Here is a 25,073-nt window from a genome sequence, read left to right as displayed (position 1 = left end):
CCGGCGTGCTTGCGTGTCCGGCTGCGTGTGCCTTCCCCGGGGAAGCGAGCGAGGGCAGGGATCGACAAGCTGTCAGGCAGAAGGAAGAAATACCACTTCCAGGAGTCAGAGCTCATTTCCCAGCAATAAAAGCAGACTGGGGCTGGGGGAAAGCACCACTAATGGGGATGCACATCCCGTACCACTTCAGCCGCCTGTAGGAAAGGACCTAGGGGCTGCAGCTTGGAAAAATAAAAGCCATCAACAAATGCTTGGTTTTAAGCAGTACAGCCCTAGATTGGGTTCAGATTGGCACATAAAGGATCTGCCCTTCCCAACACGTGTTATTGCTGTGGACGATGCCCTCCACGTGCCAACCTCGTCTCCCCGGCTCCTAGCTACAGCTGCTCCAGCAGATGGGAAAAGAAAACATTATCGCTTCCTCCCAGGAGGGAAATTGCTCAGATCAGCATCCTCCCTTCTCCCCACTCTCCCCTCCATCCTCTTCAGCCCTCTATCCCCACTCTACCCACACACACTCCTCTGGGGACCTGAGGAAGGGCCAGAGTATCCATTGCTCATAAATGCCACCTAGAAACGAAGACCTGAAGCATTTGTGCTTCCCGGAGTTATTTGTGGGTGGATTTTATCCTGTTTTCCATCTATTCTTGGTGCGCTTTGGTGAGGAGGGTCCCTACCGGCGAGCCAGCAGCCTGCCTTCCTTCTGCTGGGTTCGCACACCGCAGCTGCAGGGGATGTGAGAAAGACAGTTATCTCCCCAAATCAAACCCCAGAAGACACAGACAGAACCACCAGCAATGGGGACATGCCGGAGCCTGGCCACGCACAACTGTGGCAGGAGGGGACAGTTCCTGCAAGGCAATCAGTTTGGGTTTTAAGGCACTTGTTTGTTTGTTTGTCGCTGGGCAACCAAGAGGATGGAAAAAAATATCAATGTCATATTGTCACCTATGAGTCACTGCTTAGCGCAGGCAGAGATGCCCCATTCCTCCCGCCGCCCAGCACGGGGCAGCTGGGGAAGAGCCCGAGGCACCCCAAAAGCAGCTCACCCCAGCTCTTGCTGCCTGCCCAGTCCTGCCCGGATGCCTTCCCCATCCCTGCAGCTGGGGACACCAGTGGCCCCGGGACATCCGTGGCCCAGGGACAACTTTCCAGGCCCTGAAGGCGGTGCGGGAATTTGCATTTATATTTGCATTTCCTAATTGCGCCTGTGGGTTTCCTGGGGCAGCGGCTGGCTTTGGTTTCCATGGCACGTTTTGTGCAGACCCCGAGAACCGAGGGAGGCACAAAGGGGCCACAATGGACCTGCCAGTCACCCGCATCAAAGGCAGCCGGTGGGGTGGGACGGGGGCACTGCGGACAGGGGCACCGCCGCCTGCCTCCCCCGGCACTGCCAACACCGGGGTGGACGTGGGGAGACCCCCTGGGCAGGGGAAGAGGCTGGCCGGTGGCCGACACTCGCGGGACACTAGTGGTTTCGGCACTGCCGGAGCAGCGGTGGGGAGATGACGCCGACGGAGCTGCTCGCTGGCAGAGCCAAGTTCAACCACCATTGCCCGGAGGTGGCAGCTGCCCCGTGCTCATCGGAAGTGGTGCAAGAGCCGGACCCAGATGTTCCCCCTGTTCTCGTTTCCCATTATTTTCAGCCACCTTTCCATCCAGCTGGGGTGGGTTTCTTTCCCCTTCCAACTTCCCTATTCCATTTAGGGACTCTCTTGCCGGCGAGCTCCCAGCCCCGGCTCGCCTCGCACACCACCGTGCCGGCTCGGCTCCTGCGCTGACCCCAGGGAACCGGCAGACCAGCCAAAACCAGGACCAAGGCCTGGGAAAACCTGGTCCCCAAACTGTTGCTGCAAGCCCAGTGCCACCAAGCAGAGGCAAGGCTCCGGCCAACGTCCCTCCGCACCCCGGCCACGGTGATGGAGATGCTGCCTCCCTGGCCACGCCACAGGAGAGGGACCCATTACCGGCTCACACACCTGCGAGGGGCTGCGTGTTAGTACTTCAAGCATTTTTCTTATTTTATAGTATACAATTATCATCATCATCATTAACTCGTGCCACCCAAAAGCTTCCCAGCTCCGACCACGAGCACCCCATGAAGCTGACCGGCGAGCGCACCCAGAGGGTTATGGCAGCAGCCCCCTCCCCGTGGGTCCCACCCCGGATTTTACCCTCACAGCACAGACACCAGGCGCAAATGACCCTCCAGCTCCTCTCCCGGCCGTTCCCCTCTGAACACCACCGTCCGCAGCACGCAGCATCCCCCGTTATCTTCACCCCCACAGAGGATGTTTGTGCAGACAGATAAGTACCAAGCACTCGCTATCGTGCTCCCCGCACGCTCTTATCAGCCCAGGGCAGAGGGGTACCACAGCACCCACACCACCACGATGGCAAAGCCCACCCAGCCACGCCGCGGATCCGGCTGGGGGAAAAGGTTAGGTGTCGGTGAACGGGTTAAATGCTGTTTTCTTAGGGTTTTTTTAATTTGAATGCTCTTTTTTAATAAAATGCTGAAAAAGTCAAAACTTTCCTGGGAACTTTGCAACTGGGAAGAGGATGGGCACCTTTGACCCATCTTTGAAGGAAACACTTTTGGCAATCAGAGGCTCTGGCACCGGGAAGGGGCTGCGGGCACCCAGGGATTGGCGTGTAACGCTCTGCCGGCATCAGGCACATTCTCACCGCAGCGGAGACAGGTACTGCCAAGGTGGTCAGACATTGTGGCGGGGAAGGCCACAGGAGCAGGGTGCACAATGATGGGGAGCGACGAGAAAGGCACAGCGAGCCGACAAGGGCTGGGTCTCCTCCGCCGCGAGGACCGCCGAAAGCTCTCCTCTAGCCCCACCACCGGCACCGGCCGATCTCCCCTCCCAGAGATGCACGGCTCCCCTAGGGTCTCACTGCCCCAGCGCCGGGCTCCAGCCAGGCACCTCCACGGGAAAACCTTCGTGAAAATCACAAAAAGCCTTGCAGCGGAGCAGATGCCGCTTCAGTCTGTGTCGTTAGAGACGAACGAGGAGGAGGCGGCAGCGAGGAGAGCCACAGCTTCCCCGGCCACAGGTCAGCCCTGCCAGCAAAGCCCCAGTCGCAGCCTCAGGGGTCGGCCCAGGACGGCAGCTTCCCCGCGCAGATATCCTTACCGCTCCGTCCCCCGCATTTGTTGTCGGTGGTAGCAGCAGCAGGAGGTGTGAGGAGGAGGTGTGATTCCGCTGCTTTTTAAAAAAAATAATGAAAAGGAGCCTTTCCAACCCGCCTGACGAGACAGACAGTGCATGAGAGCGCTGCTTTGAACGGTGACTTCCACAGGCGAGGCAGCTCTCAAAGCCTTCTCCGTCGCCGTTCGCCCACCACCCGTCGGTGGCAATTCCAGTGCTGGCCGGGAACCCCGGGCGAGGAGCAGCCTGGCAGGACGGTGCCCTCCTTCCTTACGGGGAGATGCGGCTGGGCACCCGGCTGCGGGTCCACAAACAACCCAGAGCCCGGGAGGTGACCGCCGACGCCGGGGCACGCCAGGGCCCTGCCACGGTCCCTGCGCCAAGCTGTGACCCACCCCGGCTGAGGTGTCGGGGGTGCGAAGCGCATCGCTCCACGAACCCGGCGCAGAGGAAGGGGATGGCGTCCTGCAGCGGGAAGCCACCAAAACCCAAACCCTGCCCGCGCACCCTGCGCTCCGGAGGGGTTACGCTCGGGCAGCGGCCACGCTCCGGGGGCAGAGGGGCACACGGGTGCCGCCGCAGCCCGGGCCTGCCCCAGGGCTGGGGTCTGCCGTCCCGCTCCCGGCCCCACGCGGGGATGGGGACGCTTCACCGCGCACGCCCTCAGCAGCACCCACACCTCCCTGAGGGCTCTCCCCACCCGGGACGGCCTCTGCGGGACACCCCCGGTGCCCGGCGGGAGCGGGGGCCCCCGGCACGGCCGAGGCGCTCCGCCGGGCGGCGAGGAGCCGGGAGGAGCGGCCGGGCCAGGCCCGAGGCTGCGGCCCCCACCGCGCGGCTCCCAGCCCGGCTCCGGAGGGGGCGGCCGGGCAGCCGCAACAGGCGCGGCCCCGCACCGGGCCCGGCCGCAGCCACCGCGCCGCTCTGCCCGGGCCCCAGTGGAGGCCGAACGGGCGGCACCCCCCCTCGGGCGGCACCCCCGGCTCGGCCGCGCAGCCCCGGGGCCGCCCCCCGCTCCCCGCCCGGCCCCGGCGGGGCCCGCGAGGCTCCGGGCCTCCCGCGCAGGCCGGGAGGCACCGCCCGCCCGGCCCGACCCCGCTCGGCCCGGCCCGGCCCGGCGCACAAAGAGCCCCGGCCCGCCCCCCCTTACCGGCGGTCGGCGCCGCGCTGCGGGGGCGGCGGCGGCAGGCACCAGTCACGCCGGGAACCATGGAAAGGAGCCGGGACGGGAGACGTACGTGGCGGGCGGGCGGGGGCGGGGGCGCCGCCGTGCCCGGCAGCTGGGGGCGGCGCGGCGGGGCCGGGGCCGGGGCCGGGGCCGGGGCCGGGCCGGGCCGGGGCGGCCCGGGGCGGGGGGCGCTGGGAGCGGGGCCTAGCGGCGGCGGGGCCGAAATGCAGCGGGGCCCGGGGGGCGCTTGGGGCCCCCCTCGGGGCCGGGGTGACCCCCCGCGGGTCTGGACGTGTGTCCCCCCCCGCCCGGGCCGGGGCGTCCCCCCGGGGGGGAGCGCGGCGGCCCGTTTCGGCCCGGCCGGAGGCGTCGAGGGGCCGGCACCGTCCTCTGCCCCCGCGGAGGCCCGACCCGCCGCCACCGCGGGTCTGCCCGGCCCTGGGGGCGAGACAGCCCTGCCGGGGGGCCGGGGGGGCTCAGGGTCCCCCACGCCGGGCCCAGGCTGCCCCAGCACCCCCGGCTGCGGGGCCGGGCACCCCCGGCCCTGGGCAGCGCCCGTGCCGAGGCGCGGGGCGGCATCCCGAGGAGAGCCGCTTTCTGGGGCTGGTCTTCTGTCTCCTCCGCACCCTTAGAGCATCCCAGGCTCCTGGATGTCGGAACTCCGGCCCCGTGCACGCGTGGGGTAAGGAAGAGGACACACCGCTCCTGCCCCAAGGGCTGAACATGAGAGACGGATTATAACAAAGCATCACTTCGACCACAGATAGAAAGCAGCCGTCTCCGGTATCCAGCGCTACAGCGTCTGACAGCTTGCAGCCATACCACATAACAGCTCAGGACGGGAAGTGATCTCCTCTTACAAATTACAGGAGCCAATTTACACAGGGCAAACACTTCCCGTTTTGCAGAGACCAGAGCGAGACCGCAAACGGCAGTGGGTCAGGGCCTCCGCTTCCCTCGTAGCTCTCCAAACCCTTCGGGACGCGCTGCGGGAGGAACACCGCACCTCCGGGCACCCGCGGCCGGCCTCCCGCAGCACCCTGCCGCGGCTGGGAAGCACGTCTGTGGGTGCCGGACCCCGAGCACACGTTTGGGACGGTCCAAAGCTCTCGCAGGCCGGCCCTCCGTGCAGAGATTTTTCCCCACTCAGTCGTTTCATCCGTGTCTGGCAGCTAAGCGATCCTTAGCCTGGGTAAAGATCTGTAAGGCTTTGACAAGGAACACAGACATCAGTAAGAGTGAAAACATTAGAGGCAAACCTTCAGCTTTCCGTGCGTACGTGTGCCACAACATTTGCTTTCCCAAAGTTAAACGCAGATCAGCATCTCGCCTGTGACACAGCGCCTTGCAGTGAGCCTTGTTGACTGCAACTTCTTTTCCTAATCCAGGCTTGTTTCGGGGGAAACAGGCGGTTTTATCAAATTTCTTTACTGTCCTTTGATATGGGTCTTAGCTGCTAATGATGCTAGGAAGTAAAAAGAAATGGGAATAGAAATACACAACTATGAAGAATTAAAATAGCGAATTTAATTCAGCCAGTTCCAACTATATTGCCAATTCCCTGAAAAACAAACCTTGCACAGAAAACACAGAACACAAATGTTTTTGTCTTGACAGCTGGCGAGAACAACTAAGTGAAAGGGTGAATGGAGTATTTCTGCCTTCTCTGAAAAACAAAAGGTGCCACACGTTCTGAAAATGCCCCTTGGTTTTGTACTAAATGGGTTGATTTTGGAGGTAGTTATTGGAAAGGCTTTGCAAGGAAAGCAGAGGTTTATACTCTGATACAAGCAGTCATTTCAGATGCCCACACTGAAACGTTTTACAAATGTCTGGGTTTCAAAAAGCGTTTATGCTTCCTTAAAGAAAAGCCCAGGGCTTTTAAAAATGGCTCAAATTAGCCCAGAAACCTGAAGAACCAAAAAATATGTTATTCTTTTCAAAAAATCGTAAGCCCAGCTTTCCCAGCGGTCTTTACTTGGGCTTCAGGGAGACGCAATGTACAACGGAATGATGCGATGTTAACGCTCTCGCCAGCCCGTGACGAGGGAGCTAGCTGGACAGCCTGGCTCAGTTTCTCTTAGCACTGAAATACTTTTTCAAACCAATACCAAAAAAGGTTTGTTTCTAGGTCAAGACCTCAGTACTAAATTTTAAGCAGGGGCTGACAGTCAAATCTGAACACAGCTGTAAAATGGATTCGCAATAGAAGCTCAGGCATTCTTTTTCTAATTAGAAAACAGTCATTGAGCCTTGCGCGTTTAAAGGTGAAAGCTATTTTTGACATAAAAATTAGCACGTAGTTCCTCTGTCATCCTTCAGTTGCTGCTCTGGAAGCTGTGAGCAAATGATCCAAAGATAAGAAGTACAAACACGGTGAATTAAATGACTAGGTAGAAGGAGATCAAGTTTTAAGTTTTATTCTGCCTGACGATTAGGAGAGGAAGAGGTTTATTTTTACACTTACTATTTATCCTAAAAAGCACCGGTAAAAAGGTCCACTTAAGCACTGAGACAGACTTCAAAGGCATTTAAAAACTTGAAGTGCTTTTAATAGCTGCCTTTTGAAAATACTGTTAGGTCTGTTTTTGAGATGGATAAACAAAGGATAAACAAAGCCACCGAGAAAGCAAGGCAGGAGTTCTCAGAAGGACCCAGCAGTGAAAAACTGCAGTCCACTTCTCAACAACTCGAGTCCCATACAGGGACCCTAAGATAAAAAAAATATCTGAGTCCTGGATGCTTATAAAAACATGAGTGTTCTTTAAATCCAGATTTTCCTTCCTTCTTTGGTGGGAATCTAACCCTGACAGCCTTGAAAATTAACCCCAGGCAGTTTTCAAAGTGCGTCTCGGAGTGACCGTTTCTAAAATAAAAGTGAGCGAAGAGCGAGCAGAACTTGGAGGGCTTATCGCCACCAGTAATGCCATTGACTAATCCCTCAGCAACCCCGGCCCCTTTATGTAACCTGGGATTGCTGCAGCTCAAACAGCTTATTGGGGTTTTGGTGTTTTTCTTTAAACCTCTCGCGGACAAATGCAAACACATCAAATACTTTTTTCTTCTGCCACTCTAAAGAAAAAGTTATTGTAAGAGGGGAAAAAAAATCTTTTATTTGTGAACAATGGCAAATAGAATTTAACTCGTACGCCGAGAATCACACGTTTCTTTCATCCGTGATCTTGACTGAACAGAAATCTTCCCAATTTACAACACTCAGGTATAACTCTCCAATGGTAAGACACAAAAGGTCGACCTCCCAAATTTCTCCTCACCCTGAACACCCTCTGGAAGTGGTGGGGTGTTCCAAATAAAGGAGAAAACGTGCCCAAGGTAAAGCATTTGTACCATTTCCTGGCAGCGTGGGTGCCTGTGCCGTAATACTTCCCGTGGCCGGCTTCCCCGCAGTGCCTCGCCAGCACAGCCGGGCACCCGGAGGCTCTCCTTGCCCGGAGGACGAGTTCTCGTGCCATTGCTCTGCCTGTTCTGACTTCCCACAGCACAAATCCTCCCAAGGCAAAATTCAACTTTAAAACTTTCAGTCGGTGCTAAGCCATTAACCTAATGCTGCGTGCTTATGGAAACTTAAGAAGAAAAAAATAAAACCCCTATTGAACTACTTGCAATCGGAGACCTGAATGGGCTCGATATAAAACCCACTCAAATCAACGGCAGCAATAGGCTTCCCTGGATGTTGGACTAGATCCAGCTTAAAAGTTTCCATGAAATAAACTAGGCTAAGCGCATCAGCTGCGTAGAAACTAACTCGGTGTAACAGGAGCATCTGTTCTTCACATCCACCATTTTCTTATAGTCTTAACTTCCCAGTGCTGCAGTGACACGAGTCGCCATACAAATCACTCATCGCTGTCGTGCAACTAGACATCATCTCCTGACGGCAGCTGGCCTTACTGCCTCGTCATACTGCGGGCGAACCAGCGACTATAAGGCAGCATGCATGCCATATAAACTACTTGACCAAGTAGCTTCCGTTTGTCAAAAAACAGCTTAATGTATTTCGTATGATGGCATTGCAAGTGAAATTAATGTCTGTATTGAGACAGCTGAGGAGCACACCTCGGAACCATTTATACATAGTACAAAGCAAATGTTTACCCAAGTACAAACGAAACAGGTTGACAATTAGCTAATGTAGCTTTGTGGACATAAACCAGGTACATTCGAGCAGAACCAACATAAAATAAAAAGGAAACAGCCCTTTTCCTATCCCATGCTAAGAGCACCATGGTTAGTGGTTCGGGAAGCCTCTGTCACGTTGAAAAATTTCCTTGCCGGTGTTTAATGTGTTTATTCTACTGCTACTCTGCTGGGATAAAAATAACATCAGCAGGGCACGCTAGCTGGACGGAGGACCCACTGTCAATACTACAGTAACTGACAACATACAATTAAGTCTCACACCTGTTTATTGTAAGTAATTCATAGATAACCACTTCTAGTACACATTTTCATATTGGCTTTTAATGCTTGTGTTTTTTTAAGCTCAGGGACACCCAAACTTCATCTACGGGTCATCTCTGCAATTTACCCAGATCCAGAACGCTACACCTACAATGTAAAACTGGTGCAAGTTGGTTTCATTGCCACGGGTAACGGAGATGGCTTGGAAACTACAGATCCCAACATGCAAGGCCCCACCAGCGCGGGCTGCTCTACGCTACGGGAGGAAGGAGTTTTGCTGGGGTGCATTCGCCTCACATGCCTCGCTTCGGCCGTATCAGCCTAAGTCATGCAGCTGTCTGCACGCAATGCTCTACACAGTGCAAAAACGAAGACCTCTACACATCTGGAGTAAGAACAGTGGTAACAAAGTCATAGCTACATATTCTTCTCTACATTTTTGTTTATTGAGACAAACTAATTAAAAGGCACAAACATAGGGCATATGTTTACATGGACATTATAACAAACATATACATTAAAAGTGTAGGAATGTGTTTCCTTTCTGCTAAACAGAAAGTTCCTAAGCTTTTATATATACAAAAGTTGTACAATTTGATGTCCTAAAGTACAAAAGATCATTTATAAAATTATTTTACACTAAGCTCTATTTTTTTTGTTTTTGTTTTACTATGTAGTCCAAGCCCCTAGAACAGTTTCACGTAATGATACAGATACCTGTCACCTGAGCCAGCAGCCTGGCAATCACTGCTTGTACTGACACGGCAGGGTAGAAACGGAAGCAGTCCATTTTGACTAGTCAGTCCTGCTAGCACTCTGTGAAAATGCGCACACGCTAATCTCCATAGCTTTCAACTTCATTAAGATAAAAACATCTCAACTGTAATTTTATTATTTTTTTTTAATGTAGAGTCTTGGGTTTAGGGTGGGTTTTTTTTAAACAAAGTTTTAAAAACGTGAATATGTGACATGATAGTCTAAAAAGTATATCTGTTTCCCTAGATTTTGCTTTCTACTTTATGTACAGATAAACAGGTTAAGAAATAAAAAGCACATGTAGCTTAAACATGTGTGACCATTTGTGGAGAAGTTCTGGGCTGGATAGTTCAAACCATCACCCCAGAACTCCCACAAATTGATAGAAATGTGTTAACACAATAGAAGAATAACGTAAAAATGATGATGTTTGCAAATATTTACAAAGTTGAACAGATTTGCACAACACTTGATTAAGAAATAGGGGAGAAATTAAAAGACGCTCTCTGCTTGTCCTGGAGGGGCATCCTACCTAGTTAGTGGTTAGAATAAAAACTGTATACAATTTAATATAAGACAAAACTTCTAGTGAACAACTAACACGTCTGTCCCCTGCTGTAACACCAGCAGGCTCTGATTGGGAGGCAGAGGGCATAAAAATCATACCCAGTGCCTCCAGAATCTTCCAGCTTAAAGCAATATTTCTTAAGTTTCAAAGCACTCCTTTTGCTCCTAGATAAGAGTCCCATAGGGGTCTGACTGTTCAGAGACCATGTTTACATACATTTCGACTCCTCTTCTGTCAGCCATGGCTGTTTCTCACCAAACAGTAACAGTTTTTTTTAAAAAAAATGTTGACTACAATGCTATATTCCCTTAGGGTAATATGTTGGGTAATATTTACATCTCCAAATATCAGGTCACAATCCCTATTATATGTTGAAGTTAGAATGATAAGTTATCATATGCTTTGCATATCAGAGCTGGTATCACCTTTCCCATAGGGAATGCTGCCTGAAATTATCATATTCCCAAAGGTAAAATGCATATTTTCTCCAAAATGCATTTTTTTTTAAAATGACAACATTGTAATGCATTTACTCATAAAAAAAAACATCAACACAGACAAAGATTCTACACTAGCTCAGAAACAGTGGACTTAACGACTGGCAAGTTAAAATTAGCCATCCACCCTGTTAAAGATACAGAGGGGTTCTTTGCTAGTGTTTAGATTAAAATAATTTTCTAAGTTATAATTTGGGGGATAAAACATAAAACTGTTTTTTAATGACCTTTTTTTTTTTTTTTAACTCTGGCAAATAAGTATCTGCTCTAATTCAGCATCAGTCAGCTAAAAGGTAAAACTTACTTTAAATGAAGTGCTCCAGTGAAACTCAAGTTTGAACCATGAGCCAAATCAACAGGGGAAGATGCTACTATGGTCTCTGATGGTGCATGTTGCCCCAGTGTCTTAGTCTGAATTTATTATTAACTAAAACAAAACCAAAAAAAAAAAAAAAAAAAAAACCCAAAACAAAAAAACCCAACAAAAAAAAAACCCAACCAAACAAAGCCCAAAAAAGAACTGCTGGTAAGGATTCCATTTTAATCCTTTTTAATACTGTTTAGAAATTCTTTACCAGGGAGGAGACGTGGGCAAGGCCTGGGGCAGGAAAGGCATGCTCTCTACCGGTCTCATGGCTATATTTAACGGACCAGCTAACGTCATCGGTGTGGGGAGGTTCATGGGAGATGTTATAGTGACTGGATGCGCTATATTCACTGGAGCGGTTACTGGGGTAGGTAAATTGACTGGTGTGGTGAGCGTTAATGGAGATGTCATGGATAATGGACTTGTTATAGTTACAGGATGCCCTAGGTTCATCGGACTGGATATATTAACTGCACTTGATACATTTACTGGACTTCTCATGCTCATTGCAGCTGCCACTGTGACTGGGTTTGTGATAGTCCCAGAAGCCACAGAGGACGTTATATTGAATGGAGTAGTAAGAGTCACAGGCGTAGTAGCAGCAGTGGAGGTTTGGCACAAGTTAGCAGCTTCTAAAAATGAGACATAAAAAGACAAAAAGTTTTTAACACATAAAAAACCATGGACAAGATTTAAAAAAAACAAACAAAACAAAACAAAAACAAAACCCAAACAACAACAGGTACAAATTCTGGAATAATTTTCTTTAGGAATTATTAGTAAGTTAAAACTGTTAACATTCTATAGCCTACAAGAAATACAAACTCTCATGCAGTTCATTTCAATTCAATATTTTTCTTCCTGAGAAGTGAGGTTGTCTTATAAAGAGGGTTTCGATGTTCATAAAAACAGTATCGTACAATCAAAAAAATCCTCCCAAGAGGAACATTATAAATAGAGGAGAGAGTGTACATACCGAATGGTACGTACTCTATAGCCTTCTCAAAGGTGAACTGACATTCTGTGAAGGTTTTAAAAAGTCATTATTAGGGACTGATAAGCAAAGCTCGTTTCAATATTTACCTGCTTATTTCAGTCTTAATTATTGCTACTAAATTGTTTCACTGATCACAGTACTTCTACTTAGCAATTTTCAAGGCTACCCAGTCAGTATATCTTTCAACCCCCATTATCTCCTCAGCTTTCACATAACCTACAGCTCCACACCAAGTTTTTTTCTTTCGTGTTTTTTTTGGGTTGGTTGGGTTTTTTTTCTCTTTTTTTTTTTCCACTTTGTTTTGCAGTAAGCAGGAATTAAGTGCCGAACGAGGAAGACCCAGGAGGCCAGTGCCCGGCTCTGCTGCCGGCGGGCTCTAGCAGGGCTGGGCACTGGGGGAGCGGGCACCGGTGGCCCGGGACGGCGGAGGGATCACTAGGCATCCATCAGCACCACCTGCCGGCTACCCATACTAGAAGGCTCCAAAAACAGAAGCGGGCCGGTGGACGCGGGTAAAGGGAAGGGACGACTGCTAGACAAACCGACAAAAATACATTCTAGATCAACGTTACGGCACTTCTAAGTCGTGTCTTATTCCACATTTGTAGGGTAGGACACCAAGCTCAGTCTACACCCACGTTTCAGGAGGTAAGCCAGGAGCAAAGAGTCCACTCTTGCCACTCGGGCAATACAAATGTACCAAGACAGAGTTAACTTTGAAAGCAACATTAGCCCCATTCAAGGGTTACTGTTGGTTCTTCAAAGTCCATATCTAGGAGGGGTGGAAAGGAAGGGAAAGAGTAAAAAATAAATAAAAATTGTGAAAATAAATAGTACTAGACTGAAAAAATCCCATATAGTGTTGCAAAGCCAACGCAACAGGTGGCACTAGCACAGGAGAACCAGCATGGGAAGAGTAGCACATAGGCATGGCACTGACTGGTCTAGCTTCACCTTCCAAGCACAGTAATACGCAAAGACACATCCCACCCATGCCCCTTCCACAATTAAATTAAGCTAATATCATCAATCTGACAACACTTCTCCCCACCCGCCTCCCTCGCCCACCATTCTGTCCAAAACCACTGTTTCTGTTAAAACATATCCAATAATCTCAGTAAGAAAGGAAGCGAAGAGGGAACAAGACATAGGGAGGAACAAGTAGAAAAAAAAAGTCTCAGAGATTTTCTAAATCTGACACCCATTTGCTTTACCCATTTAGTGCCCTGAAGATATTTAATATTTCTGTTATCACTACACTTTAACATGAATAAGCTGTTTCTATACTGTCTGATCACAGAATTCGATTCAATTGGAATAACAATCAAGGTGAAAGGAGCTAGCAGCCTAATACACAAACAAGACCTAGAAAAGAAAAAAAGAGTGAAGAAACGGAAAGGAAGTTTAGGAGAAAAGAAAAAAAAAAAGGTGAGTCAAAAACATGTATTGCTAAAAACAGCTAGTGAAAAACAGTAAGTGAGTGGTCACAAAGAATTTCTCCTAAAACATGTAATCCACAAGAGTCACATGATAGGCATTAGAAATCAAACGGTTGTGAAAAGAATAAGCTAGCAGTAATGGGAGACTTTAAACTACTGTACTCCTAATGACACTAAATTGAAACAATCTATTATCTACAAAACTGACGCACTGACAAACAATAGCAAGCTATTCAACTTCAATTACAGTAGCATAGGTATAGGCAAGCGGTGAGCTAGCAATAATGAAAAACACGATCACTTATTAGTTAATTTTGTAATGGAAAAAAAAACAACAAAGAGATAGAAGAGTAAGTTCTATGAGTTCTCTAGAACTTTATGCGAAGACAGTTACATGACGAAAAAGCAAATGGAATAAATAGGGAGAGAAAAGATGAAAGGGACACAGAAAGCACCCACATGCAAACTGATGATGATGCAACGACAGAGGGTGTTGTATGTGTATGTATATATACACATATATATATATGCACACAAGTTAACAACTGGTAAGTATGCATAAACACAGCTAAAAACCACATGCAAGTCAAAAAAACACCCTCTTGCCTCGGAGCAGACACAAACATCCCTTTATAATTGGTGACTGCTACGTACACATTCAAGCAGAGACCAAAGGGAAGCAAGTAATAAGGAATTCATTTACAACAGCGTAATTTTGGTCATGTTATCCTCCTGCTAGTTTTTAGCTATTACTTCTAACATCGAGAATGAAATTTTCATGTAAGGCATCCTTTTCTGACATCTTAAACTCCCTACATAACTGTAAACTCCAGTATCTTAAAAAACCAAGACTGTAAGTATTGTTTTGCTTTACCTTTCTTCCGTGCTTTGACGGCCTCTTCCCATAATCTCAGGGTCTCTACCTGCTTTCCAGGCCAACTTGTTACATGTTGCTGCTGCTGCTGCTGCTGCTGCTGTTGCTGCTGTTGTTGTTGTTGTTGTTGTTGTTGCTGCTGCTGTTGTTGTTGTTGTTGCTGCTGTTGTTGCTGCTGCTGTTGCTGCTTCTGATTGCTGGTCTCTTCACTCATGCATGCTATGCCAATTAAGTAAGAACACAAATTCATCTTGAAAAGTTACTCTGTTTTCTGCTGAGATCACAAAGGCTTCTTCCGTAAAGAGTGTGTGGAATCTCGCAGGATTCCAAGAGCAAAAATCACAGAGGTGTTTAAAACCACATAATTAATTCTATGTTTTATAAAACTATTTTTCCAAGATCTAAAAACCAAAATGTAAGTCAGAAACATCTGCTTTCACTGCCAAAAATGAACTTCCTTTCTGATTATTTTGTTTGTATTTTAGGAGGAATGATATAAAAGACTACAATGAGTCTCTAGAATTCAAGCTGATTCCACTTTTTCTAAACTTCAGCTCCAGTTTTTAAAAAAAAAAAAGAGCCTTTTTACTTTTTATTGCAAGTATGACTTAAATTTTTCAGTTTACCTTTACATCACAGAACAGCATGTTACTACTCTCTGGCCACATTACAGCTCATCATTTCCACCTCTAACAACTGCAGTAAATGCCTCATGTGAACTGGCTTAGCACCACCAAACTGGCTTGGGAAGCCAGAGCTGTAAACCTGTACCTTGAAAAACACGTCACATCCAAATTTCGTATTAAGCTCAACAAGCAGGCATTTTAGACATTCCCGGTACCTTCAGATTATCCAGGAGTAAAGATGTTGTAAATTAAAACTGTTTAAAAGGCTTTAAGGACAAAGTTTCTAAAGACGTTCCTTAATTCTCCCTTTTTATTCCTCTGAAAACCCGTCCTATATCACTAACCATGCAAGTTAACTTAAGTTACAGGTATTTTCATAGGGAAGATTTGAAAGTCAAGTCTTCGTTTGCCTCCTAGGCACTCCCAGGTTCAGGGTTCAGCACTTCCACAGAGTTTAGGACTAGAAGGAACTATTACAAACATCTCACTCCTGCACACCACCAGTCAAATGCCATCAATGCCCCAAACATATCAGGGCTGGATTTAAATGCTTTTTGTCAGCTACTGCCAGAGGGAGGAATCACTGAGCCCCAAGGTCAAAGCTCAGAGAAAGCAGAGCAATCTTTCTCCTAATTTTGATGAGCTTTAGATGAGGCTTCAAACCTGCAACTTGGCAGATCTTAGCAGTTCTGAAATATTCTAAAATCTCCAGAATTATCTGTTGGACTTTTAGGCCTGAACAGTTCGGGAAGTAGCACTGTACTTAGAAGCTGAGAAAACTTGGGAACTCTTTTCTTCAAGAGATGGGTTATTCTCACAAACTGCAGGGCAGTCCTAAGGGATAACAGCACAGTCTAGCAGCAAACTAATTCCACATACGCCAATTTCTTCAGCTGAACAAGATCCTGTTATCAAGTATCTATTTTTAATAGGTGTGAATGCCCAGACTGATGGGTGTGGTTTTGCATTTTAACGTAATCAAAGGCAATTCCCTTTGCAAACACATTGTTATTAGAAATGTTTTTAAAACGTTCACCTACTTTTATTGATGCCTTGTTTACAGGTATTACAGTTGATACTTTGGCTCTGCCCGTGTGTCTTTAAGTGGCTGGTGATATATGCTGCACTCAGAAGTTTACCACAGATATTACACGATACCTTTCCTTCATGGCGCACCATGTGTGTCCGCAGTCTGTCTTTGGTGGCAAAGGCAGCAGTGCACGTCTATATGAAGGACAACAGTTACACTTGAAGTGCAGACAGCATCATTACAGTATGAATTACATGCCCACTGTAAGCCCATTTTACCTTGTAGGTGCAAACAGTATCCTAAGGATATTGACAACCTTAAGTTTTACCTGTATTTATAGAGAATCCAGAATCAAACTACTAAACAGAGGCTGAAAATGCAAGTTGGCTTCAGAGACAATTAGGACAAAAATCATACTCTATGCTACTTGAACTTTCTTACCAGAACAAGAGGTAGCTTATAAAAAAACCCTAGAACGGGCAAAGTTGGTTTTTGGTAACAATTTTACTGCACAAATCTGAACTTGGTTCCTTAAGCTGCTCAATTACTTCTGTTCCCATCCAAATCAGAACAAGGAAATGAAACCTTTTTCTAACGCTATTCTTTTTACACAAGACTTTAATATGATGAGTCACTAAAACACAGGCTGGAACAAGCATGGATCTTCCAAGCAAAACAGTTAATTATTCAAGGCAGTCAAGTTATTTTTCTTATACTCGGTCACCAACTTATGTCAACTTGCTTTCACCTTCCAGCAAAATAACGGATCCAGAATCAACTATTCCAACCCATTTTAAATGGATATACTGAGAAACGCATTTAATTTAAATATGCTGAGAAACACATTGCACACATTACTCCAGTAATCAGCACTGAGCTGAGGACGCCGTTACAATCCTGCTACTAAGTTAAGCATACTGTAAACCAGCACACCTACGTTGTTCTCCAAGAAAGCAGAAAGCCTCTAATCTTCCTAGAAAAGTAGCCAGAGCATCCCTTTAAACTGCCTCTACAGAACTACAGTGCTGCTGGTATGCAAGACAGATGCGACTTTATTCCTGAACTTGCTTTCCAAAGAAAAATTCAGGAGCAAATACAGTTCTGGAAAGCTTATTCACCTGAGATTCTAACGACACAATAACGTATTGTTCTTAATAAATCACTTTAGCCCTTACTTGGCATTTGAAGGGTCTCTCTGTTGAGTGAACATGTTTAACGTGACAGCTTAAATGATCAGGCCTGCAAAAAAAGAGAGGAACAGAAAAGAAAATGGATTATGTTACAAATACATAGTAACGACACCTTGGCTAGCGGTGCTGAACACTGCTCTGATGACCCCTTGCAGCCCACATCCCTCTACACGGCAAGAATAAATACATTCCCCGTACCTACGCAGTGGCTTTCAGCTAGAGTAACGCATAGTTATGCTGAGACCCAACCTGCAGTTTAAAACTCAACCGTGTTCTTCTTACACACCTGAAAATGGTACATTTGGTCGTACCTTGTGTAAAGGTGACAGATCAACAGCTCTAAAGGTTGAAGTTTTCTCTGTTGCAAGCACAGATACAAATACAGCCAGCAGCAATGCAAGCTCCCCCACAATGCTCTGTCAGTATGCCCCAGCCTTGCTACGAGACAAGGAGACACTTTGCCTGCCGTGCCCCATTCGGTCATTGACCTTTGCAAAGGCTGGTAAAGGGGCTTTGTGGTCACCACCAGTGACACAGACACGTGTCCTACGGGACCTGGATGAGGTCACGAAATCATTTCAAAACATTCTCGTAAAAGAGCGACCACTTTTGGCCACTGCCAATCTGGCTCAGATCAAGACCCACACCCTAGAGGTAAACAAGGCTCTTTATCCCCTCACCAATCTTCTAAGTTGTCTGGTTCTCCTAGCCCCTCGCTATGATAGCTTAACCCTTCTTGGTTATGAAAAGCCAATACTTGAGCTCGCCTGGGATTTTCTACATGGTACCTCGAGAAGCCTTTTCCACAAACACCACAGGTGTATGGTTTCGTGATGCCACCTTCGTGAGACCTCACGTGGTAAGTCATGCGATCCTTTCTCTTGAAGCGCTGATTGCAAATTGGACATTCAAAGGGTTTTTCATCTGAGTGGGACAGCTTGTGCCGGTTGAGGTGGTAGACATCCCTGAAGGCCTTTCCGCACATCTCACAAGCGTGGTTCTTCTTAACGGGCTTGCTGGGCTTCTTCACCGTCTGAGTCACTGCCATAGCCGTTGCGCCGGCACTACTGCTGGGGTTGGTGGCAGAGGAAGACGTAGTGACTGTGGACAGGATGCCTGCGATAGTCGAAACCAATGAACTTCGGCTGTTGTCACCAGCGATGGTCGAGATAAGGGGCACCATTGTGGTGGGAGTTTTCTTTGGCCGTGACACTAACTTTATCCCTGTGTGGCAGGACTCGTGACGCCTCAAATGGTAGCTGTCCCTGAAAGCTTTGCTGCAGTAAGTGCACACAAAGGAGGTTTTAGGTTTTTCCTTTTTAATCCCAACAATAGCATCCTTTAATGTTTCTGGTGCAGGCTGAGGTTTCTGCGTTATTGGTAAGGGCAGAATCGGCTTCTGATCGGGTGGCTCAACAGCAGAGCTCAGGAGAGGCAACAAACTGTTCTGTGCTGCCTGCTGTTGGTGATGTGAGGCTTCGTGTGCCTAAAACCAAACATTCACACTTAAATTCTATTGATGGGTGCTCACTCTGACGCGGTGAGAACATTTACAAACTACAGGAAAGCACATTCTAGACCAAAAGCCATTGAAGTAACAACTGGAAAAGGTTACATAATTTTGGTTTTGGACAGGATAAACCGCTCGCGCTTTAAATGCATTCGCTGTGCAGATTCTGTGGTAAGTGTAGGATGGCACACATCATAACAATCAAATAATTATTAAGTTTCCGGAGGGCAACACTTCTTATGGAAAACAACTAGGCGCTTGTCAGATCTTTTACTAACACAGCGTTTGATCTTTACATAACAGATAACTTGTTTTGCTAACGATCATATCAGATGCCACCTTGGGACTATCTTTGGAGCGTATGAATGTACTGAAGGGAGTTGCAAAATAACGCCCCACCTTTAAGCCGAGCTTAGTGCATGTTGAGAATTAAACTGCAGCCACAGAGAGCCAGGATGCGATAAAGCGTCTTAACGCATTCATACCAGTATGTGAGCACTGAAACCAAAGCAACTCAAATTGAGAGCCGTCTAAAGCCACATTTCTATATTTAGCAGGTTCCCGCCGCATTTATAGACTGACCACTGTGCTCTTTGCGTCTGGAAACTAATAAGAATAGCGACATGTTCTTTTTCTCTTCGTCAGCAGCTACTTTGCGATAGGAAGAGAAGCTAATCGATAAGCACTGGTAGACATCTAGAGATGCTGGATAACACAGTTGGAGGGGGTTGAAAAAAAGACCTGAAAGCCGTTTCAAAAGAGGCAATACCAGCTGACTCTGAACTACAGAATCAGTAGGAGAAGCTAAAGGGAAGAGACAGAGGAGGACCCCCCCATGAGCATGCTGCAGCAAGCACCGCTCAGCTGAGCTGCAGCCTGCACTGCTACGGGCTGCTCTACACCACGCTTGTATTGGGCACTGTTTATTCTAAGGCAGAAAACACTGTTATTAAAACGCATCCAGTCAGACTGGGACGAAACCCTAGCAGATACAATTTTAAAGTGGTTTAGAAACCACACAGACCAATTCAGCCTAATGGAGCATTAAAATAAATCACTCTAGCACCTTAAGCCAGTTTAAGCGCATCTGTATTCAAGATGTGCCTCAGTCTCATCAGACCAGTTTTAAATCAGTCTCGTTATTAACGCAGCATGCCAGCCAGGTCTGAAGCTGAGTTTGGGGAAACTTGCATTCCCCTTAGATCAGTACTGCTGCTTTCCAGGACTTCTTCCCTACGGTCTCCTTCACAAAAATAACACAACTCGAGGCTGTGAGAGCTGAATAAAACGCTGTGCTGGCTCGCAACCCCCAACCCGTCTATTTTTACATTGGTTGAGGATGGACAGCGTTACGAAGCACGCTCAAGCCAATACTCTTCCTATGTGACTCCGTTTCATCGCGTCCTTTGGAGAAGACAGTACTTCTAGAAGCTCACTTTGGGACTTTTTCTTAGTTGCATCCAAGCCCCGGCCGTTTGACCTCTCCCGATCGCAGCAGCGACTACAGCCACCTCGGTGCAACTCTCCCTCGACTGCAGGGGGGCTCCTGCCTCCTCCTGCCACCGCACAAGCCCTGCATCACTTCAGCCACTCGTTTTTCAGGAGCACGACGCCGGTGATCTTTGGATAAAAGCCACCGGTGGATACAAACACTAACCCACGTGGGTATGAATACGTGCTCCCTAACACTCCAAGCCTATCTGACAGGAAAACAGTTCACGGGAGAAAGCCCGGATTCAGTATGATAATGGGAGACAAAACTTGCGGGAATCGTCAGGAGCCAGGCCAGCCCATCCGTTTTTATCCGCATTTTAGGTCCCATCTGTGCCGAAGCTCGGGATGCAACAGGTAAGCTGAACATTGCCACACCGTGCCTGGCCACAACAGCCACCTCAAACAACAGCCTAAGGGGCTGGTTCGCAGAAGCGATTGCTGAAGAGTCGAATGCAGAACTCTCCTGGAGGCTACGCTGCTAAATCGGGGCACGGCACAAGCTCCAGCATCTCCATTAAACTTTTGCCTGACTTCAGTGACAATTGTGGATTTTCAACCATTTATTTTCCGTGTTTTTAAAAAGCCAGAGACATCTACATTGCATAAAAAGAATAGAGTATGTACAATACACATTGAAAGTACAATATTAAGCAAGTTGTGTACTTAAATACAATTTTAATTTTAAAAAATTCTGAAATGTTTTACAACCAACTTTAAATAAGCATTAAACAATGTTGTTAAACTGCATCAGAAGACACTTAAGAGCACCTAAGGATAGATCCAGAGATACAGTTTCAAAGGCAGAGCTAGCAGATCGGATAATAGAGAGCCCAAATCCTTTGGACAAGGTTCAAACTTATGCAGTTTATGGGTATTTTTAAGCCCTAAAGAATCGTCAGCACTTCAAGGTAATGATGCACTTACTCCTACGGAACCGATAGAGACTGTGGACGTAAAACAATGTATATTCATAAGGCTCCAGGCTATGAAGCCGCTGCTTATATAAGTCTGCTTATCTTGGTTCCCAGATAGCCAGTGTTATTAGCAGCGCCGTCTTTCTAACAACCCCTCTTTGCAACAAGCAGTATTCCTCAGTTTCCAAGGGCTGCCTGCATTAAAGCCTTTTAAAAAAGGATCAGGCAGTATTTTTTTTTAACTCGCTGTTGGAGAAGGGAAGACAGCACCTGCTGCACGCCTCTCGCGAGTCATTTTTATTCAGGCACAGGCCACGGTTTTACTTGACCTAGCATTAATGTCAAGTCAACATTTTTGCGATGTTTTGATCGCCTGGGACAGGCTCTCGTGCAAAATACCCTCGTTCTATCATTGATTTTTTCTCTCCTGGAGGGGCAGTAAACAAAAAACCCCTGTAATTCGTGACCCGGAGTGGTAGGATGTGGCATTGTGAACTTCCAATGCCAGAGGCTAAAATATTTTTGCGCTCCAGCCTTAATGTGAGAGCAACAAATTAGCATGAGTCATATCTTGAACACTCTATTTGATGGATGATTCCTCCCCACATTAACAGATACAACTTTCACTTTCCGAGCAGATACTAAAAGTGGCTTTCAAAATATGCATTTCAGGGACTAATAATATCCAAACAAGAACTGCTTATTCAGTCTCACAATTGTTTCTTTAAAAAGATACAATTCATCAAAATGCCACCTAAACGCAATCAAACAACTTTATTTGGAAAGAGCAATTTACAGTCACATATCCCACCGCTAGCAAGACTAAAATTAAGACATTGCAACCTCCTCTAAAAACATTTTGCTAAAAATTACAACTTTACACACCGCGTATTAAACTGTCCCTTAGAAATCCTGTCACAGCTGAAACACACACTTGGTAAAACTCCCCCCACGAAGAATGAGCGTGTATATTCAGTCACTTGCATTTGTTACTTAACCGATACTGGGGAGGGGGGGCCGGGAGGGGCTTTTAAATCCACTTTTTGTTACTAGTTTTAACTGATCAGTTGGATCTCAGCTGCCATGCTGTTGGTGAGAATGGGAAGAAGAAAAACTAAAGTCACATCGGGAGTACCTTAACAGTGCTTTCTGCTGGGTGCGTTAGGATGCTCGCACCCTAAATCATTGGGTTTAACAAAATGACTCAAGAAACAATATTCAGCATTTATTATGAGGTCTTAAAGCTTTATTGTTTGGGGCAAAAAAAAAAAAAAAAGAAAAATCAGAGGAAAATTTCCACGTCACAGTTTTATGAAGATGCTTCCAAGTCGCACATAGCTAAGTACGTTAGGAGAGTGAACTGCTGACTCCTTACTTAAAAGCAGCAAAGCCTACTCCTAAATCAAAGTGTGACATCGCTACTTCAAAATACAGTACCCTTCAAAAAAATAAAGAGGAGCAGCAAGGAGCTGGGCACGTACTTGAAAGTATTACTTGGCATTTCTCACAGAGGCTGCTGCAATACCGTATTGCCAGCCTACGAATAATTTCCCCTCGAAAACTCTCATCTGTGAGCCTGGGAGGAAAGGCAGGCGATAAAACAGCCCCAACTCGGAGGGAGATGGCCCTAAACTAAGGAGATTAACTTCTTTGCGTGAAGTTTCCTACGTGCGAATCACAACTGCCCACTAGAGTGAGAAATAATTCACAAGACCTCAGCCAAACTCGGTGGCATCACCCGCATTCATGACGAAAAGGCGGAAAACCCAGCGCCCAGCTGCCGGTACCGGCTCCCCGGAACATTCCCGGCGTGTTTTTGGAGGCAGAGCACCCGAGCGAGTGACTCATCCCTCGGTACTTGCAAGGGAATAATTTTTCCTCTCTAAAGGAATGGTGCTCGCTCTTGGCGGATTTATTCATTCAACTCAGGTTTTCAAACTCGTGTCACGGGTTGGGTTTGGGTTTAATTCCGAGGAGGACAGTGAGTAAGCGAGTGACCGCTGCTGGGAATGTGCAAAGAGGATTATTTTACCTTGAGAAAGGTGATGTGTGGGGCTTGCTTTTTTTTTTTTTTCCTGCTGCTGCTGCTGCAATTACACATTTTATGTTTTCAAGCTCAAAAAGAGCAGGAGGCTTCAGAAAACAATCCGGCGTGAAAAGGCTCCGCTCACAAAAGCCAGGGGAGGATTTTTTTTTTTTTTTTGGTACACTGGATTTTCTTCGGAATTACATAAACAGCGGTGTTTTTAAGTCAGTCTTTCGCAGACAGAAGGGGGGAAAATTGTGACTCAGTTGGCAAAGGGAGGGGTGGCACGCTCCACCGTCCCTATTGCTCCCTATTACCGTTAGCATTTCGGCAGTTTTTACAGAAATCCGGCCCGCTCGCGTCCTATTTTAAAAGAAAACAAGCTCCCTCGTCACCCGGCCCCTGAGTCAGGCTGTTTAAAGAGGGATTAATTTATTCTCCCAGACACGGTGTTTGTTCCATGGGGGTTTTGTTAGAGCCCGGTGGAAGGCTGGGGCTGTTGTTGTTTTTTTTTTTTTTCTTTTCTTTTTGGCGGGGGGAAGAGAAAAACAACAACAAAAAAAGAAGCGATTTCGGGGTTCTGGGGGGGAAAAGAGAAAAATTTTTAAAAAATTAAAATATAAACATTGCCCTCTTTTTTTAAAGAAAAATTAAAGGAAAAACACTGCGGGGCGGCGGCGGAGCGCCGTGCGCGATCAGCTCGGGGGAGGCGGGCGGGGAGAAAGTGCAGGAGGGAAAGGAGGGAAAAGAGCTGCCGGCGGCGCGGGGCCGGGTCAGCCGCTGCCCCGGGCGGGCCGGGCCGGGCCGCGCCGCGCCGCCGCCGCGGGCCGGGCCGGGGGAGGCGGGCGGGAGGCCGGGCGGCGGCGCTGACTGACAGCCCCGGCCTAGCGGGGAGCCCGGCGGGCGGCCGCCCGCCCGCGGCCGCTGAGGGGAGGGGGGGCGCGGGCAGCGCCGGCCGCCGCGGGGCCTCACCTGAAAGAGGAACGCGGTCCAGTTGGCCTCCATGGCGGGGGCGTCCCGGCCCTCGGCGGGCGGCGGCGGCGGCTCCGGCGGCGCGGTCCCCCCCTCCCTCCCCCGGGCCCCAGCTACATGGAGCCGACAACAAAGCGGCGGCGGCGGCGGCGGCTCAACATGGCAGCGCCGAGCGGCCGCTTCCGCTAACCTCCGGGCTGCACCACTGCGGCCCAGAGGGGGGAGGCGGCGGCGCGGCGGCCCGGCGGGGCGGCGCGGGCCCGGGCCGCCGCGGCGCCGCCCCCGCCGCTCCCCTCGCCTCGGGGCGGGCGGCGGACCCGGGCGGCGCGGCGGGGCGGCGGGGCGGGCGGCGGGGCCGGGGCGGCGCGGCGGGCCGGCCGCCCCCCCCGCGGGGCTGGCAATGGGCCGGTCCCGGGCTGGGGAAGCCGAGGCGAGCTGTGGCGAGAGAAGATGGAGGAGCGGGCGAGGTGTCCAGGGCCGCCGCCGCCGCCTCGCCGCGCCCCGGCCCGGCCCGCGGGGGCCGCCCGCGCCGCCCGCCCTCCCCTTCTCCCCTCCCCGCCCGCCGCGCGGGGAGGGAGCCGCGGGGGCGGCGGCGGCGGGGGGCGGCTTCGCCCGCGGGTGCGGGCCGGCGGCGGGCGGAGGCCCCGCACGTGCCGCCCCGCCCGCCGGCGCCAGCGCCGGGACCCGCCGGGCCGCGGGGGCGGGGGAAGCGGGGGGGGCGCGGGGCCGCCCCGGGGGTCGCCCGGCGCCGCGCCGACCTCGGCCCACCCGGGGACCGACCTCGGCCCGGCCGGGGATCGACCTCGGCCCGGCCGGCGGGCGTCCTCAGCCCACCCGGGCTGCCGCCGCCCGAGCGGCCGCTGCCGCCTTCACCGGGCTGGCCCGGGCCTGGCACCCAGCCGGGCGGCGCTCCGGGGCTCCTGGGGTGCAAAGCCCTTCGTCAGCGCACCGGGGGGGGCCGCGCCATGGCCGCACCGCGGGGCTCGGGCCGGGCTCCCCCCGGGCTGTGCAGCCCCGCTGCCTGCGGGGCCCCGGGCCGGCCTCTGCGGGTCTGGGCACCCC

General features: G+C 49.4%; 1 protein-coding gene across 3 annotated transcripts; it reads right to left on the bottom strand.

Moving 5' to 3' along the window:
- Positions 1–8,559: 8,559 nt before the first annotated feature.
- Positions 8,560–24,044, bottom strand: VEZF1 (vascular endothelial zinc finger 1). 3 transcript variants are annotated; one of them, XM_059829231.1, is made up of 7 exons: positions 24,012–24,044; positions 17,884–18,581; positions 17,081–17,144; positions 15,916–16,099; positions 14,250–14,468; positions 11,916–11,960; positions 8,560–11,571 (listed from the first exon to the last, which is right to left on the bottom strand). In XM_059829231.1, the coding sequence occupies exons 1-7, from the start codon at positions 24,042–24,044 to the stop codon at positions 11,144–11,146; spliced, it is 1,671 nt and encodes a 556-aa protein (XP_059685214.1). In that variant the 3' UTR covers positions 8,560–11,143. The 3 variants fall into 3 exon arrangements, with proteins under 3 accessions (XP_059685214.1, XP_059685215.1, XP_059685216.1); XM_059829232.1 differs by lacking the exon at positions 11,916–11,960; XM_059829233.1 differs by having other exon boundaries at positions 11,545–11,960.
- Positions 24,045–25,073: the final 1,029 nt, after the last annotated feature.

This window comes from Gavia stellata, chromosome 25 (genome assembly GCF_030936135.1).
Source record: "Gavia stellata isolate bGavSte3 chromosome 25, bGavSte3.hap2, whole genome shotgun sequence".
Classification (NCBI taxonomy): Eukaryota; Metazoa; Chordata; class Aves; order Gaviiformes; family Gaviidae; genus Gavia; species Gavia stellata.
The sequence above is the reverse complement of the archived record's forward strand: the minus strand, read 5'-3'. Positions and strand labels throughout refer to the sequence as shown.